We start from the raw sequence: 18209 nt of genomic DNA on the forward strand, positions 1-18209 counted from the left end.
CATCACTAAACAGTAACAAACAATCATTTTGATGGCACCCGGAGAACTAATTTCATACATCTTGATACATTATTTCACCTAACGGTGGCGCCATATACACAACTGTGAAGAAATAAACAGGAGACTGAGCAAACAGACAACTGTATTTATTGTTGTTTCAAGTTATTTACATCTGTTGGATTACAAAATGTGGAATGTGGCCAGAATCATAGGGAACGTTTCTCTTGCTCATGTGCTGAAAATGCAACAGAATCGACTCGTTTTTTCTTCTTCTTAATTTTCTTGGCACACGGACATTTTAATTACAGTGCAGGTGCCGGATGTATCTGGGCGATGTGCTTTGTGAGTTTTGTGCTCAATTTCGGCAGTGTTTTGCTTTCAGAATCGCTGTAAATCACATGAAAAAAAAACTACGACTGAGTAATGTAAAACAGAATCACCAAGAATAATACCACAAAAATGCTGTGTAGAAAAGTGAGATTTAGTTGCTTTCCTGGTTAAATCACAGAACAACTCTGGGGCTGCTTCCTTTATCTCTCAGCTCTGATATCTCATAGTCTTTTATAAAAGATTTACCACACCTGAAAACAATGGACCTGCTGTGCTGCACCCGAGCCATAGCTTCACATTTTAGGCTTTAATACAGAGGCATTATTTTGTGAATTAAAAGTGCAATATCTAAAAAAAAAAAAAAAAAATCACCATATTTCAACAAAACTGTTAGAGAGATGTGTCAGTTCCTTCCATCTATATTAACACAAAAACATGTCTGAACAACAAAACATCCCCATGGAAAAACAACTGGAGCATGAACAGTATGCAGAACATGATGATAACACTGTTTAGGTGGGCCCCGGTATGGATTTTACACATCATATGAGGAATAAATCATCTGTCGTCAACACTCATTGGTCCACATAGCTGTGAAAAAACGGTCTCCTCCACTTCAGTGGTGCCATTAACCTCACTCGAGGCAACAAGAGAAGATGTGAAGGAGTGGGGGATCTTGAAAGAAGAGTGGTGGAGTGATGTGTGGGTGGTTGAAGATGATCTCTCTGACACCACAAGGTGTCGTGTTGCCATCGCGGAGATTGTTGCTAGGCAACAGCATCCTTCAGAGTCTTCCTCCCGGTGGTAACTAGGTTACCTCAACTTAGCATCATCATGTCGGTGCTTTGCTGCACCATAGCTTTTGACGGCAAAACCGTGTCCCTCTTCCTGTTGGTCACTAACTCACACCAGCTAGTTTGGCCGGGGGCCGGCGTCCCACCCAGGCTGGCAGGGGGTTGAGAGTTACACCAGTTCATCCAGCAGGGTGCCTATGCTGTGGTGCTGCTCAGGAGGGCCGGCTATGGGTTTGTTACACATGGGACAGACGCAGCGCACCTCCAGCCACTTAACCAGACACCTGTGGAGGAAGACAAACAGGAGAGGAGTGAGAAGAAAAGCCAAAATGAACATATTTCATCTGAATCAGAGCTCATGATGCAACCTGCTCATTTTGTCACAGAATGACACACTTGTGACCCATATGTGAGAGTGTTAGAGCGCTGCAGGAGTCACAAATGTATCTGCAATTTACAAGCAACAGTCTTTCCCAAAATGTGATGCTGTCATCATTGGCTATTTGTGTGTGAAGCAGTGTTTTTCACAGAAACTATTTCTTGGCTGAGTGCAGTTACTTCCTGGAGTCTGAGCTGGCTGCCTCACAGCGATGACAAAGATTAAAGGAAGTTACTGTGTCCTTAACAAGAAATAGATTTTCCAGTTTTCCAGCTAAAAAGCAGCAGGCTTTAGTTTTTTGAAGACGTTTCGTCTCACTGAACTTGTTCAGTTCTGTAAGAACGTGTTCAAGGACTGAAAGCAAGTCCAGCCTTTAACTTAGCCCGTCTAGATATCCTCTGATCAGCAGAGTCTTTACCACTTTGTGCAAAGGTAACTGGCTGTTAGCTTATTTCCCAAAATGTCAAACTAGCCTTTAAACAGGCCTCCTGGTTTTCAACCACCTTCCAGGCTTAATACTTGACATTTTCAGGAAACACAGTACACCTAAAAAATATCACGATGCTGACGTGCTTCCCCTGCAGGATCTCAGGACTAGTTCTGCGTGCTGTGCATGCTGGGACAGCCCTGACCCCTCCGCTCTGATCCTGAACAGGAATACACAGCAAGAAGTTATGAATGAATGATGAACGAGGGCTCCTGTGGCGCCGCGCTGCTGTCAGTGCTCAACCCAGAGGTCCATCTAACATTTCATCTTCGGATCCAATGGGACCATTTTCATTTGAACAAGCCGTGGCAGGTGCAAAGTAGCAAACATGCACGAAGAAAGACTCCACTGTGCTCTACTCACTTCCTGTGGAAAGCATGTTGGCATGGCAACACTCCCAGCTCGTCTTTCACTTTGAAGTCCTCCAGACAAACAGCGCACGTCTGCTGCATGAGTGACAGACAGCACAAAAGCGAGAGAGGAAAGTCATTTAATTAAATTATCACAAGTCTGCAGTTTAAAGTCCAAATAGTAGGAATACAAATCAGTAAAATGTTCATGCAAATGTCATTCTTACCCCATGAAGACTCAACTTTTTTGGATCTCCTTTTAAAACTACCTGTAGGAGGAACAAAATGTTTTTGTTTTTTTTAAAAAGATACTTTTTGAAATGAATATCTTAAATATGCTGCTGAATATTAACCCCTGTCTTACCTCTCTGTATCCGAACCGCTCACTCTGGGCTTGGTGTCGTAGTTTGCTGTGGATTCAGAGAGAAACAAATTAGTGAATAACTTTTGCAATATGTATAACCTTCACTCAACCATGCTGTGAATTTACTTTTTGTTTAAGGAGACAGCTGAAATACTCACACTGAGAAAGAGTAGAAATACTACAATGTAAAAATGTTCCATTAAAAGTAAAAGGTTTGCATTTCAAGTTTTACCTGAGAGAAAGTCAGGGGTAGAAAGTACTCAAGTACTCAAGCGCTGCGCTGACGTTACTTTAGCTGAGTATTTCCAGCTTACTTTCTGTCTGATAGTTTATACTTTATACATGTACCTTTTACAACTGGCAGTTATCATTACTGGTTCATGTTCAGATGATAAACTTACATTTTCCTTGGTCAAAGGTACCCAATATTACTAAAGGTTAGCTCCACTTTGACCAAGTACAGCAATAAAATTATATTTACACAAAAAAGCCTCATCACTGATTTTACAATAATAATAATAATAATGGTCATTTTTCTGCATAATGAGTACTTGAATTGTAAATTTCAGTATATGGCGCTGTGAGTACTCATCCCTCATGTAACTGAAATTATATCTGCTTGACTGCTGGTAAACAATTAGTAAACGCAACACTGATGCTTTTCCAAACTTCAAACTTTTCCAAGCAAATATTTACATATCGAGCAAAGACATATCAACACTAGAATTCATTTGGAGTCATTTGTTTCTGGACACCCAACAAATTGTAGCCCTGGCTTTTTTACTTTTTGTTTTGGTCTCTACAAATTCCCGAGGGAAACATCTGCTTCTGTCGCAGGTCAATGCTGAATCTTTCGTTTAGTGCTGGGCAGGTAGATAAAGTGAGTTTTTAGGACTTCTTCACTAAAATGAAAACAACTTATTTTGTTCATAAAATCAAAACAATGAGCTGAAAGATGCTAAAATTTCCCATACAGCAGTTAGAGCTGCAGAGTTGGTTGATAATTCTCTGTATGTTCTACATGAAACACCGCTCACAAAACACAATCTATTTTTATCAAGTAACACTGCCACAACACCCACAATACCTCGACCTGATCACAGATAAGCAGTGGAAAATGAATGGATAGATACAGAACTTGAATCATTACAAGCAGAACTACTCCTTATGCAGAATCTAGTCACATTCAGAGTATTATATTTGTATGTTTTATATTATCAGATCATTATTATCAATTTGTAAGTTCACATTGAGGTGAAAATTAGTATTTTAAGTGATATTTTAGGGGGAGCTGAATCTAACTTCATGAATACATTTGCAGTTTCATCTACAAATGTATGTTATTATATGAAGCTTCAAAGTCACTTGTAAACATAGCTGACAGAAAAATATAGTGCGCTAAAAACGACAACATTTACCTTTAAAATCGAGTGGAATAAGTATAGAGTATTTGTGTTGGTGTACTTTCCTCTTGATTATTCAGAGATCAAGATGTCTGTATTTATTCTGATATGACTCTAGCAGCAGGTTGTTAGTCTCAGGCTAAGACTTAAGTTTGTGTGGTTAAATCAAGGAACTGTGTGTGTCTGAAGCTGTAAAAATTGCAGGTTTTACTTTAATAATAAACTGTCTTTCCAAACAGCAACGTTGGCCACACATCTGTAGACAAATACATGTTCCTCTGAGTGTGCACACACACATTGTTCTCACACTGAAGCAATCATGTAACTACATGTAAAATGTGAACACATACTTGGGCAGACATACACAAACACATTTAATGAGCACGTTGCTGGCCCCACCCCCAAAACCAACAATGGAGAGGAGATCTTTATCACTTGGCACACTGTGTCTGTTCAGGTGGTTATTTTTGGCCTCTTGTTTTTACACGACTAAACTTAGACACAAATGTCTATCACTGTCTGTAATATGGGCCTGGAACTAAATGCAGCAGCAGCATCTGAGATGAAAGATGAATGATTATTTGTGATCAGATCCCCTCCCCACCTAAATTTTTTTTGGAAACAAATTATGTCAGAGATAAAATGGCCATTATTCGTTGTTTTTGTCATTTGGTTTATTGTTTACACTGATTGCTGCTAACAGTTTTCCATGAGAACAATGTGAGGATACACGTTTTACATGTGCTGAGGTTTCCCATGCCTGGAGAATGATGTTGAAGTGGGTGAAAGGGGGGCATGGCAGAGGTTTCAGTTTTTCACTTCAGCTACCATTTGTTTTCTACTTTATGCAAATACAAGATGTTTCTGCGGTTAATGTTATTTGCCAAACCAACACTTTGTTATATTCTAGTATTTACATCTTAGAAAACACAGTTCACAGCATTACTGCTGTTTAAATCTGGCACTAAAAGAGCCTTTTCATTATTGTCATTGTTTGTGTCTGACACAGTTAAGAACAGGGATGCATGATACTGGATTATTAACATCTTTATCAATATATGCACATTTTCTCTGTTCTTCACAAATTCATTGCATTGATCGGGATGAAGGTTCTTTAATTTGTAGTCCTGAAGGAATACGATGGTACTTCAACTTGCATGACTGATGCTGAGCAAACATTGCAAATAGTCACTTTGCCAGAAGCAACTTTGCTAAGGAACCAGAACATAGACTGTTTATAAAAGTGGACGAAGTTTAGGTCTGAAAAATTAGGCCAATGTGGAAGTGCCATTCCACCGAGTGCTTCTAGGGTTTGGCTCCGAAAAGCATCCGGCTCCCCAGACTCCCATTCAACTTGTCTCATGAAATACAAAGTCAATAAAAAAAAAATTCCACGAGTTGTTTTGTTGTTGTTAGCTAAACTCCCTCTTCCTTATTAGTTTTCTTGTGATCCAATTTTAAAATACTGTAATCCCATCATTACAAAATAGGCCTCAAAAAGACGTGTTAGGGGGGGCGGGGGCGGGGCGGGAGGGCTGATTGCCAGGGCTGTGATGCAGTCAGGTTATGGCTCAGATTGAGTCAGATAAAAATTTGCCATTTAATAATTCCATATCTTTATTCTGCATTCATATGTGATAGTTGAAATACATTGTGAAAATTGCTAAATTCACTTTAAAAGGTTTTTAAATGTAACTCTTTGTTGTTTCATTTGCTAATTTACTATTGTGTTGCATGATTCACGTGTTTTGTGCTTTGACATTCATAATTCATAGTGGCACCCAAAATGAAAATTAAATCCAACACACAGAGCTGTAACAGCCTGAGCTCCAGCTTTTCTTTTCTTTTTTATATATATACAGTATATACATCATCCAGTCTATTCACTGATTACAATTAAGCACAGTAAAAGTCTCTAATATTTCCAATGGCACACTTCAGCCTCCAGTTTTGTCCGTTATTAAAAAATATTCTTCATAGTTATATTCACAGTTTTTGAATAAACTGTGTTTTAATGACTTGCATTCAGGGATGCAGAGACAGTTTTTTTTAATTGGAAAACCGCTTTATTGAGACAAACTAATTTAGTTTTTTGTTTTCTTTGATTTAACCAGATTAATAGTCATGTCTCTCCCGATAAACTGCAGGCTGTATTTGTAAGTTCACGTGTTACATGACCTAAAGTCTGCCTTTTTTGCTGCTAAAGTGAATTAACTGTAATTTTGTTTTGCTAAACTCTGTCTGTTCTCCACTTCTCTGGAAGTGAGAGAACATCTGTTTTCACAGTTATTGTGCTGCAGGAGATTTGAGAGGCACAGTTTGTTGTTGTTGTTGTTGTCTAACTGTTGTTAGATTTAAAGGTTTAGATGTAAAGCAGAGCTGCATCTGAGTAAACCGTCATGTTTCCTGTTTCCTAATGAACGACTGTGTTCAACTTTAAAATACTGTCAGCAGTTTTCTCCTTTGAAATTTGAACCCTCTGGAGATTTCCTCAAGGATCACAAACAGTAAATTAGTGAATTTATTTGTGGGAAGGCGCTGCTGTAGCTCCATATCTCTGCTCAGTCTGTCTGTATTGTCTGGCTTAAAAACACCACCAGCTAGCCAAGCACCTTCTGGTTTCTCAAAATATCCCTCCGACTAGCCGCTCTGCTAATTATATAACCCCTTCAATGTTATGGCAGATGGGGGTGTAATTAAAGATGTGATATTTTTGGTGTTGGCACCCTTATGTATTTACCCTCTGGTACATTGCAGGTACTGCTGTGTACATCCCCACTTTGTGCCAGCAGTAGCATCTGTTTGAATGTGAGCCAGCACTGAAAGGCTTAGCAAACATTAACCAGAAGATTTAACAGCTTTTTTTTTTTTTTTTTTATCAGGAATGATTAAAGGAGGTTGAAATAAATACACACAGACTTAGATTTTGAAATCAAGCATCTCACTGTAATGTTAAAACTGAACATCACAAACTCTGTAACACCAAGAGTGAGAGAGAGCCGGTCTAAGAAAAATAATAAAAAACCTGCCCCCTGACAGAAAATGGCATTCATCATTCAGTATTCATCTGATGAATCACCCAGTCTATAAATGAATTCACAATCCCACTCCTACTCAAGACTACCTTCAGCATGTTAATGGAGCGAAAAGGAAGTGACTCACTGGTTATGATTCACAGGCAAGCATTTAAAGAGAAACGGAGACGATCCAAGGTTTTTCTGACTGAGCAGATGGTCAATTTAGTGGCAAGGCCAGGTCAAACAAACCGTTCATCACAGAAATGTGACCTCATCACTACAAAAACTAGAATTACCATTTTGCGTTGTATGCCTCTCCCAACCAGTCAAATTGCAGTTTACATCCATGTCTGTCCAGACTCATACAATATATGTGATGAAGACTTTGAAGGGATTTAATTAAAGGTATTAAGTTTATGGTGGCACAGTGGTGTAGTGGCTTGCCTCACAGCAAGAAGGTGGAGATGGCATGTTTTCTGTGTTCCTGCTTGGGGTTTTCTACGGATACTCTGGCTTCCTCCCGCAGTCCAAAAATATGCATGTTAGGCTAATTGGTGATTCTAAATTAGCCGTTATGTGTGAATATGAGTGTGAGGTTGTCTGTCTTTCTGTGTTGGCTCTGTGATGGACTGGTGACCCCTCCAGGATCTACACTGCCTTTGCCCAAAATCAGCTGGGATTGTCTCCAGCCCCCATCCATCCTGTTCAGAATGAGGCAAGTATACATAATAAATGGAAGGTATTAGGTATATTTTTAGGGATATATAACTAAAATTGACTTTACTTAGCTTTGTTGTCATTTTTCTGCTGTATGTCTACTGTATTAGTGTGTAAATTTGGAGAAAAACCCACAACAAATTGAGAGTCCATATGTGCTCACATGCTTAGCCAATAAAGCTGATTGACAGTAGACGAAGGTTCAAAGATGGACATTGCTGCACAGAATCTAGATTCTAAAACATGGATGCTTCAGATCCTGACCTTTGACCTTTTGGATATAGATGTCACCAAATTCATCAGTTTAGTCGACTTGAGTTGATAGAGACTCCATTTATTTGACTAGAATTGAATTACATCCAGTCACAGAAAAAATAAAGATCTTCACATGGGGAAAATGCACAAAAGTGAGAAAGTTCACACAACAGCTGACACTGTTACTGAAAAATGTGTATTCTGACATTCTTTATATTTTCCAGACAGCACACTGGCCCTGCACATGTGCAGCCAACAGATGCACATTTCATAAACCATTTGGCATTTAGAAAACAGGACAGGAAATAAAATTCATACAAAAGTCCAAAAATAGCACGACCCATTACAAAATGTCAGATAATTTGCCAAATACAAATGCTGAGTCATCCAAAGAGAGGTCAAGATTGAAAACAAACCCTACTGCAGGTGTTGACGTTTCCTGATGAGGTTTTGTACGCAGCAGATGATTTTGTGTGCTCCCACTGCATGTTATTCAGACCGTGTTTATTCTGAGCAGAGTTGCTCTGCAGTTTTCCTCACTGCTGTCCTCACACATTGTGATGGGCGGCTTCCTGTTGCCTCATATCCCGTCCTTCAGGAAAACGTCCCCTCAGCTCATCAGGGAGTTCACAGTCAACGGCAGGAGAGGTCACACTGTTCCTCTTTTTTTTTGTCTACCTCCTTTCCTTTCCTCACTGTGTTTCTCACCTGCTCACAAACTCAATGTCCCTGCTGTGCAGATTTTGAAGGATTGCAATGTCAGTGTCGGCCCATCATTTTGTTCCAGGCTGAAATTTGATCCAAACGCTCATGGACCCTGCAGGATTATGAGACAAATATCTCAACAACTTTTGGGTGGATTGCCATGAAATTTTTTCCAGATATTTATGGTCCTCGTAGAAAGAGCCCTGCTGACTTTGGTGATCTGACTTTTCCTCGAGTGTCATCATGAAATTTTACTTTGTCCAAGACATAACCAAATAGCTGCAAACCTAAACGGCGTGTACTTTTGTGTTTTATGCTATAACTAGCAAAAGTTAGCCCACAACACTTGATGACGTACATCGTAACTGTTAATCAGCATATTAAGATTTTAATTGCAGAAGGGGTGCAAATATATAGACAAAGATGATCAGGCCACAATGGAAAGAGAGTAACGCCCGTGCACTTACACCAAAACAGTATTTAAATTAAGTCAAACCTGGATCTTCAGGTCAAAATGTTTGGAAATACGCTTCACACAGATGATATGCTGATGTGTCATGATTGTATTTCTAGCAGTCTGAGCGCAGAGAAGTGAAGAAGGCATGAACAGACGAGCGCGGCTCGAGACGGAGAAATTCTTCAGCTAAACACAGTCTCTCTTTTGAGAGAGTTTCTGTGAAGAGACGCAAGTTGTCCAAGCACCGCTGTGCCAGGAGTTCACCTCGTTTGGCAGCGTCCCGGTGAGTTCAGCGAAGTTGAACTACAGCGACTCGCGTTGTCCGTCGGCTCGAGGCAGCTCCGAAAGCTCGCGTTCTCCTTGATAATATGTGAACTTGGCGTTGTGTTTACGATTGGGTTAGTCAGAGCATTGAGCTGCAGTTAATTGAGCACCATTCTGCATTGATAAACCCGGTAGTAAAAAAAAGTTTGATTCGTCGCTTAATTGTCGTTAGGTATTATAAGTTTGTGTTTAAATTCGTGTTGCACTCTTTATATTGCAGCCATACTGTCCTGTCATGCGCTCCTCGTGCTAATGACAAAATACAACGTCTGTTTAAAACTGCTGAACGTGTGCATTTAAACTATGATCTTAAATGAAAGGATGTGAGCGTGCGATATGCTTATTCACGTACAGCAGATGGTTTTAAAAATGAAACATTAATTTCATAGTAAATGTTTAAAAAGAAAATCATAATTCATAATGAAAAAAAGAAATGTTATTACGTAAGAAATATTGCACAGTGAAACCAATTAATTCTTTTAATTACTGTTGTGTCACTAGTACAATGAGAATTTGGATGTGATTTTCAGTAAGGCCTTAGAGAACTGAATTTTGTGATGCCACAGAGTAACAGCCTTGTTTTTATACAGGCTAGGTTTTTGAGTTACCTGGAGAACCCTGCAGATTTTGGATTTGGATTCTCCTTGACGAAGGAGATGGCGAACCACCTTTAACCCAGAGGAGTTGGACCACGATCACCTGTTGTTCCACGGAGGAGACCGATTGTTTAACCCTTTATGACCCCGTAATGCTCCTCTATTAACATTGTTATTGGGAGCACGTCAGCATATTGAAGTAAGTCTGTCCAGCTTGACAGAGATGCTGTGGCTGTCCGTACAGTTAAATTTGAATGTGGCTCATTTTCTTCCTTGTTACATTTTGTTTAGAAATGCCTGAACACAGCAGTCATTCTGGGGTGCAAACCAAAACAACCACACTCTGACCTTTTAGAAGAACATGGTCACAGACGAACTGCGAATTTGAGAATTGGTTTGTTTGTGGTGGGAACATGAGGCAACCTCTGGCTGACCCAGCTGCGAGCTGTTCTCTGCAGGTGTGAGCTTATATGTTGTCAGGCACACTTCACTCACAGAGATAAGGCTGAGCGAAACTAACAGATGTTAGCCGCTAGCTACAATATTAATTACAACCTGCATATCAACAAAGTATGTTACCTTTTTTTTTTATAGCAGATATGTCATTCTCCACCAGACACATTTAACCAGCAAGTTGAACAAATGTTCTAACCAAGTGGCTACCCACCATGACATCACCCATTGGTGTGTGAACTGATGTTTTGAAGCCTCATGCTCTATTTCAGCCATCTTGTTTTTTTGTGGGGGGCCAACCACCCGCCCACCTCTACCGGAAACCTGACTGCACCACAAGAAAATCAATCAAACCAGCAATGCCCCCAAATGAAATGAGGCCTGATATCTGATTAATTATGGAATTATTTTCAGATGGACCACCGGAGCACTGAAAAGAAGGAGCAAATTCAGCAAATGATACCATAATGACTTGCGGGAAAAAAAATTATGGACTTTGTATTTCATGCGAGAAGTTAAGGAGTCTACGAAGCCAGAGGATTTTTGGAGCCAACTCCTAGTGGCCCTCAGTGGTATTGCACTTTTACCATCTTTGTTTCGTTTGCCCCTCACCTGATGAAATAACAGCAGAAGATGAGGCTCAGGATGAAGACAAAGATGCCTGTCCCAAAGATGACCATGTAGATATTGAGAGGCAGGTCGTGGAAGGTGATGGGCGGCATGGTGCACGACTTGTTGGAGTAAACCAGTCCCAGACCACAGAAGCACCCTAAAGACACAAAGAGGATTTAAAGACAGGAAGAGTATAGCAGACATATACAGCTGGACAGGCTAAAAAGAGAGAAAGCCTGACATATGCCTCAAAACACAAGTAAATGCAACTGTACACACATTTCTTTTAAAGTACTCCACTATTCATGGGAGGCTGAGGGTCAGACCTGCAGCTGTGTCCGCCTCTAATGGGAACCAAAAACCGAGGCTTTAAACACAACATGCACAGACACAAAAGGTTGAGGGAAAAGGGTTGGAACAAGACGGTCACCGCACTTCAACGTGATGGTAAATGAGTCCTTTCTAACGTACTTAAACATGTAAAACAGTCTTTATGCTGTATCCAAGCAACATGTTTGAATTTCTTAACACGTCTTTGTCTGATAACAATGTCAGCGTAGTTCAAAGGCACTGAAGTGGACAGACAAGAAAAGTAACAGCCACAGATGAAAAGATTATATTTGCTTAGATGTGTTTTTGGAATTGATTTTAAATATTTTTAAGACTTATGGTATTCACACTGTGAATCACTGAGTACAATTTGATGAAAATGGCAACATAAAGCCTCACCGAATTTGTCAAGAATAGCATATTAGCACAACGCAGTGGCTGCATTCAAGCAGATGATATTCTTATTAAAAGTGCCTTCCTTTGTCCTCCTTGCTTTGACACTTTACTCCTCTGTGTGTGTTTTACCATGAAATAGATCATCAGTGTAGCGTTGCTTGTCTGCAGTCAAAGCCAGGGGTGAACGTGGAAGAACAAATGTGGCATGACATTAGACAGGTTGCAGCAAGTGTGCAGTTCACAGAGTTTATGTGGGGTGTGTATATTATTGTTTACACTACAGCCACCGACAACTCTGGACCCTGATTGGGTGGAGTGTGTGGATTCATTTGTCGTAACCCGACAGTTTGTTTGCTGTTCTAAATGAGTGTGTCAGTATTAAACAGCAGGTAAGGAGCCTTTGCTAAAAAGCTTGGAGCGTCACCAACACACCATTCGTGTATCATATATTAGTCCAAATCCATGAATAAATGAGGACATACAGTATCGAACATTAGCAACTGGGCTGCATGGAAAGGTCAGGAATAGTCTCAGGTCAAAAAGACCTCCAACCCTTTACAACTATGTAGATAATTCGTTCCTACCCTCAAAGACGACCCTCAGGAGTGTTTCCTGAATCAGCGCCCCTGTTTAGTGTAAGCACAAGAACCACTTGGCGCCTTCCTTAAAGTTATGCAACCTTTGTCGACATGACAACAGTTAACGCAGTTTTACCGACTCCGTCCTGGAAACAAACAGTCATGTCCTGCACCCAAGTCTGTATTTGTATCGAACCCAACAAAACCTCCTAACGAGGAAAAAACTCACATTACGTAGATTTCATTTGAACTGCGTCACTTCTCCAAGACACCAGATTGTCATTATTTAAACAGTCTCTAGAGGTCACTTAACTTTAACTTTAAAATGTAACTTTTGGTCGTAGTAAACTGCTTGCGCTAAAGAGTAATATGAGAAGTCAGTATCTGCAAGTGAGAGGATGCTTTGTGAGATCAGGGTCATGCTAACGCAGGACCGACTGCAGTTTAGATTAGAACAGGAACAAGGCAGAGGGCTGAGAGAGTCTGCAGGTTTTCATTTCCATTAAACACTACAGCAGCTGATTTCACTGACTATCAGGCCATCATTCAGGCAAAAGGCAGCAGTAAGCGTGTGTGTTGTTTATTAGAGAGACTCTTGGCCTTTGGAGCCACAAAGCAGCAAGCTTATTGTCGAAACAAATTGTACTATATGAAATTGTACGGTGAAGAGCGGCACCTGAATCAAATTCCCCACCCCCTCCTTCTCATCTAAACAGCCTGTAGGTTAGAATGAATTGTCTGTCTGTGTTTACTAGTCCTGACATGCACAGGCAATCTGTCCACTGTGTGGAGAACGGACGGACGGATGAGACATACAGACGGATAGGTGGTGGAAAGAGAATACATTGAGATGTCGGGATGGAATGAGAAACACTTGTATTAATGATCATACAGACAAATCAGTAGATGGGCAGACAGGTGAGTGAATAGAGGAATGGAATCAATGAATGAACAGACTGATAGAAGGATAGAGAAATGGATGGATGCATTTGATGGCTGATTAAGTGGTTGGACAGATGGACAGAGTGAATAATGAATGACAGATTGATGCACTGTCAGATGGACAGACAGACAGATGAGAAGACGGATGGATTAAAGTTTGAATAGGTGGATGTATGGATCAATAAATAGATGGATGAATTAATAAAAAGCTAGACAAACAGACTAATGGATGGATGGATAGATAGATGGCTGGATAAACAGATGGATGTATGGATTAATAAAGAGATAGATGAACAGACAGATGGATAAAGACCTTTACCAGTTTTATCTCCCTCAGATGAGTATTGTTTTCCACCAGAACGTTTTTTTTTATAAATTGATCTTGGTATTTCCCGTCACTCCTGCAGCCATGTTGACATTTCTATTTGACACTTCCCCCTCCTTACAGCGGAAACTGCAGTATGAGAGGATCAATGCTTCTCGCCTCTCGGTTCCACTCGCGCTGAACGAGCAGAGATTCTTTATTAATCGAGGCTCGTTGATGGCCGCACGGTCAAGTTCCTCCACTTCACTCAGTAAGAGGAGATCATCCTCAATCCTCTCCATCAATATGAGTGTGTGAATGAAACACTGATAAAAACTCATCCGCAGGGCTGCAGCCAGGACTTTACAAACACTGAATGAAATGTATTACTTTCTTAGGAAATGTTTTGGCCAATCGCCAACCAAAATCTGTAAATATTTAGGGGGAAAAAAAAAATCACAGATCTTTCACTTATGGTCACAATATGGTCTAAATATTGTGTCAAAGCCTTTGCTATATTGCTACTTTTTTATTATTTTGGTCAAACTATAGCAGGGTAACAACATTTCCAAACATACCTTTGGCATTTCGTAATTAAAGTTTCTTGTGACTTATCAGCTGCATATTTACTGATACAATAAGCTATGAGCTTATATTGGCCAACTGAACAACAACTGTACTCAAGGATCCTTCTCACCTCCTCCACCAGCTCTTCTATCCAGGCCATCGCTGTAAAGTAACACTTTAAATAGTATGTCCTTTATCCCTTCAGTTTTAATTTCTCTAAATAAATTACAGTTATATAGCATACAGACATTGATAATTATGAACTTGTCTCTTAGCAGTAGAGATGTTCACATTTCTGCTTTTTTTTCTGTTCCACCTGTTACTGTCTCATTCCTCAACCTTTGCTCTTTGATCTTGATTGAGTCGTCTCAAAGACAAATTTCTGTTACATTCTGACAGACGAAAACTTTTCTCAAATCTTGAAATTGAGCAATAATGTTGTAGTATGTTAGTCATGAAGGCCAATTGTCTTCCCCTTTTGATTCTTAAAGAGAAGTTTCCGGATAATAGTTATGCACTTCTATCTAAGGGGATTTTTGACTGAAGGACTTTTCCTTTAACAATTAAGTTTTATTTTTGTTGCTGGAGTTTTGGTTTCTTCAGACTGTCTCCGGTCCCTACAAGCAGTAGGTGATACTGTGCCAGATAATCCAGTCTTGCCTGAAACAGTCTAATGTTTGGGCAGGAACCCAACACGTGCCTCATTGTCAGATGTAAACTCCTTTTTGCGGCATCCTCTATATTTCCAGGATACCACTGAGGATATGACCTCAGTGTCCACACTCGTAGCTGGGCACACGTGAGGACGTGAACATGCAAACAACAAGCATATTAATCTAATTTTAACCGTCATCTCTACATATGTCAAACAATCCTGCTTGACAAAGATGATCAGCCGACAGAGACACGTAGAGCGAGAGGCGGGGAGGTGGGGGGTGCACATGTCTGTTCCTGTGTTCATGTCACTGGACAGATGATGGCACAAATCACCTGTGAAGCTGCTGCAGATTTACAACCCAAATCTGGGTCACCCGTGTTCAAGTCTTTGTGCGTGTTCGTCGTGTCATGAGTGTCTGTATGGATGCACATTCACATTTTCCTCCGCCGCCTTTGTATGCATGGAAAACAGACAGCTATATGTGATATTTTGCTTTGGGTGGAGCCTTGCATGACCACTGACCTATATATTGGCACTCTCACGACGGGCCCGTTGCCATGGCGTCAAGAGCAGCAGATACATAAAAAGGATGAAGTCTTGGCAGCCAAAGTTCTTATTTTGAGGACAGAGAAAATCTGAGTCAGACAGATTCTCGTTGTGTTGTTCAAAAAGGCAGGGAAGTCCCTGCATGATTTGATAGAGCTGTAAAATACCTCGACTATGCCAGTTTCGCTGACAGCTCCTATGAGATGCCTGGTGGGGTTTTGTCCTATATACGCTGCGTTCACACAAAGCTGCCTCCGCTGCTGCTACTCGCACTAAAGACAGAACTTGCCATCAAATATTCAGCAGTTCACATGGGGGGGAAACACTGAGGCCTGCCTGCATGGGCTGCTGCTGTTTTCAACAAGAAAGTAGGTTGGGCCCAGAACTCCCCATCACAGGCATGCAAGTGTTATGTGTGTCACGCATAAACATGGCAACAAATAGGCCTGGTCACAGATGCACAGATACACAGAGAGCAGACGCTGAGCTGCAGCTGCCTGATACTGCTTCATTTTTCCAGCAGAATGTCACTCTTTGATACCATGTGTGTATCTGTGTGTGTGTGTGTGTGTGTGTGTGTGTGTGTGTGTGTGTGTGTGTGTGTGTGTGTGTGTGTGTGTGTGTGTGTGTGTACTGTTTCCCCTATGAATAGCAGGGGAGTTGAGCAGCACAAAGGGAGTAATTGTTCTTGTTTGAACGGCACCAACAGTCCACCGAAAAGGCTGCTGCATTCAAACAGGCGAAGTCAGAGGAAAAAGACCACCGATCCGTCATCTTCACCGCGTCTCACCGTGACAATGAGGCACTGAAACACCGTTTCTCTACCGTGAAGGGACTCGTTTTGTTATTAGTGTGACAGATGCACAGGCAGCAGTTTCAAACAAGACAGAGAAGTTGTTCAGACTTCTCGCCTTTTGAAGATAATTAGTCGAAGCCGAGAAGAGTGTAAGTAAATCAGAGTAAACAAGATTATCCACAGAGGCAAATATTATCCACAGAGCCCAATGACCGTCTTTGTGTGGCTCTCGAATTACTTCAGATGAAAATGAAGGATTCTATTGATTAAGCAGTCTCTCATTCTACCAATCAATATAAAGATTGACTAACATTCAGATAATCACTCTTTTCACAATAAATTCAGATAACAAGGGGGTAATATTTCAAGTGGCCCCATTTAACATGTCAGCATACAAAACATATAATACATGGATTATAACACACTGTAGTCTGCAGCTAATCATTATTTTCATGATCGATTATGCTCGTGATTGAATGTTGTGTCTGAAAAATGTTAGAGAATTGTGACAATGGCAGGACAGCCATATGTCATATAATCAAATAGCTTGTCTTATTTCACCAACAATCCAAAGATATTCAGTTTACTACAAGTAAAATATTCAGATCTTCACATCTGAGCAGCTACAATCAGGAATTTGCGGCATTTTGGCTTGAAAACTGATTGATTGTTTATCAAAACTGTTGCTGATTATGCCTCTGTCAGCAGGCTAATTAATCACTGACTAACAACTGCAGCTTTAATAATGTGATTATAAACAGATATAAGGTCATATTAAAGTATTTATTACCATACGTGTTTGTCAGCAGTTATAAAATCTTATATGAAGACATATTTTAATCCAGGCTGTCTGTGTTTTTGTATTTTAACCTGTGCACTTTCATTTATGGGTCTCCATAGGAGGAAATATATGTTGACAAATACGTGAATAGGCCTATATACATACACATATATACAGTTATCTATATACATTACCCTCCACATCTAGCTACATTGTTGCGTTACAAACCATTTATTAAATGTTTATGCTGCTTATAATTCATATGAGGGGTCAAAATAAAGTCATATTGATAATTGATGTTACAGCAGGACACTTTAAACTAACTGCTAAGCAGAAATAAAGCACCACACACACACACATTTGAACAGGAGTAATTTCCCATCACTCTGCTGAACTAACAGGCTGCACTGCACATTATCTCACAGAGGCCTAACAAACACTTCTCTTATGATATAAAATGACTGCTCACCGTTACACCATTGAAACGGGTGCATCAATGCACCAGAGGGAGTCCTTCCTCGCCGTCGGGTTCCGATTCGTGTTTACCAACAAGCCGCAGCCGCCCGCGCAGATGGATGACCGTAATAAAGTGCACGAGTGGAGCCAGTGAGTGTCTGCCAGCTGCGAGGAAGATGAGCGAGACAATAGCACCTGGAGAGAGGTCGTAAAAGACGACTGAAAAGGTGTATAAAGGGCGGGTTTTTGTTGTTGTTTTTTTTAATCGGAAATTGCAGCAGGGTTATGTCACATTATGTGCGCGCTGGTTCATCTCTGCAGACTCAAAAAGCAGAAATGGAGATGTGAATTTCCCCCCGCTTCTCCTCGCTCTGGCTGTTTTGACTGTTATTATTAATAGACGGCATGACACTGACCCAGCAGCAGCAGCAGCAGCATCCGTGTGAGGGGAAAACTGGAGCACTGGCTCGATTTTCCTGATCCCGCCCCAGCAGACGCTGACGTACGGCGAGACCAATCCAGAGCCCGCCTGTCTGTGTGTGTTGTGACGGGATGGCTGGACTACGTGTGTTTCCTTCATCCCTTTATTAATGCGTGTATGTTTTACAGGCT

The 18209-nt window shown here is 40.7% G+C and overlaps 1 protein-coding gene across 2 annotated transcripts; it reads right to left on the reverse strand.

The window, feature by feature from the left end:
• Positions 1 to 130: 130 nt before the first annotated feature.
• Positions 131 to 18040, reverse strand: rnf122 (ring finger protein 122). 2 transcript variants are annotated; one of them, XM_069699623.1, is made up of 6 exons: positions 17611 to 18040; positions 11244 to 11400; positions 2705 to 2750; positions 2568 to 2609; positions 2354 to 2433; positions 131 to 1408 (listed from the first exon to the last, which is right to left on the reverse strand). In XM_069699623.1, the coding sequence occupies exons 1-6, from the start codon at positions 17633 to 17635 to the stop codon at positions 1294 to 1296; spliced, it is 465 nt and encodes a 154-aa protein (XP_069555724.1). In that variant the 5' UTR covers positions 17636 to 18040; the 3' UTR covers positions 131 to 1293. The 2 variants fall into 2 exon arrangements, with proteins under 2 accessions (XP_069555724.1, XP_069555723.1); XM_069699622.1 differs by having other exon boundaries at positions 2354 to 2436.
• Between the last annotated feature and the right edge of the window lie 169 nt (positions 18041 to 18209).

The sequence above is a fragment of the Brachyistius frenatus genome, unplaced genomic scaffold, assembly GCF_029030835.1.
Source record: "Brachyistius frenatus isolate BFR_SWC_R1_liver_20210118 unplaced genomic scaffold, ASM2903083v1 Contig_30, whole genome shotgun sequence".
In the NCBI taxonomy this organism is placed as follows: domain Eukaryota; kingdom Metazoa; phylum Chordata; class Actinopteri; family Embiotocidae; genus Brachyistius; species Brachyistius frenatus.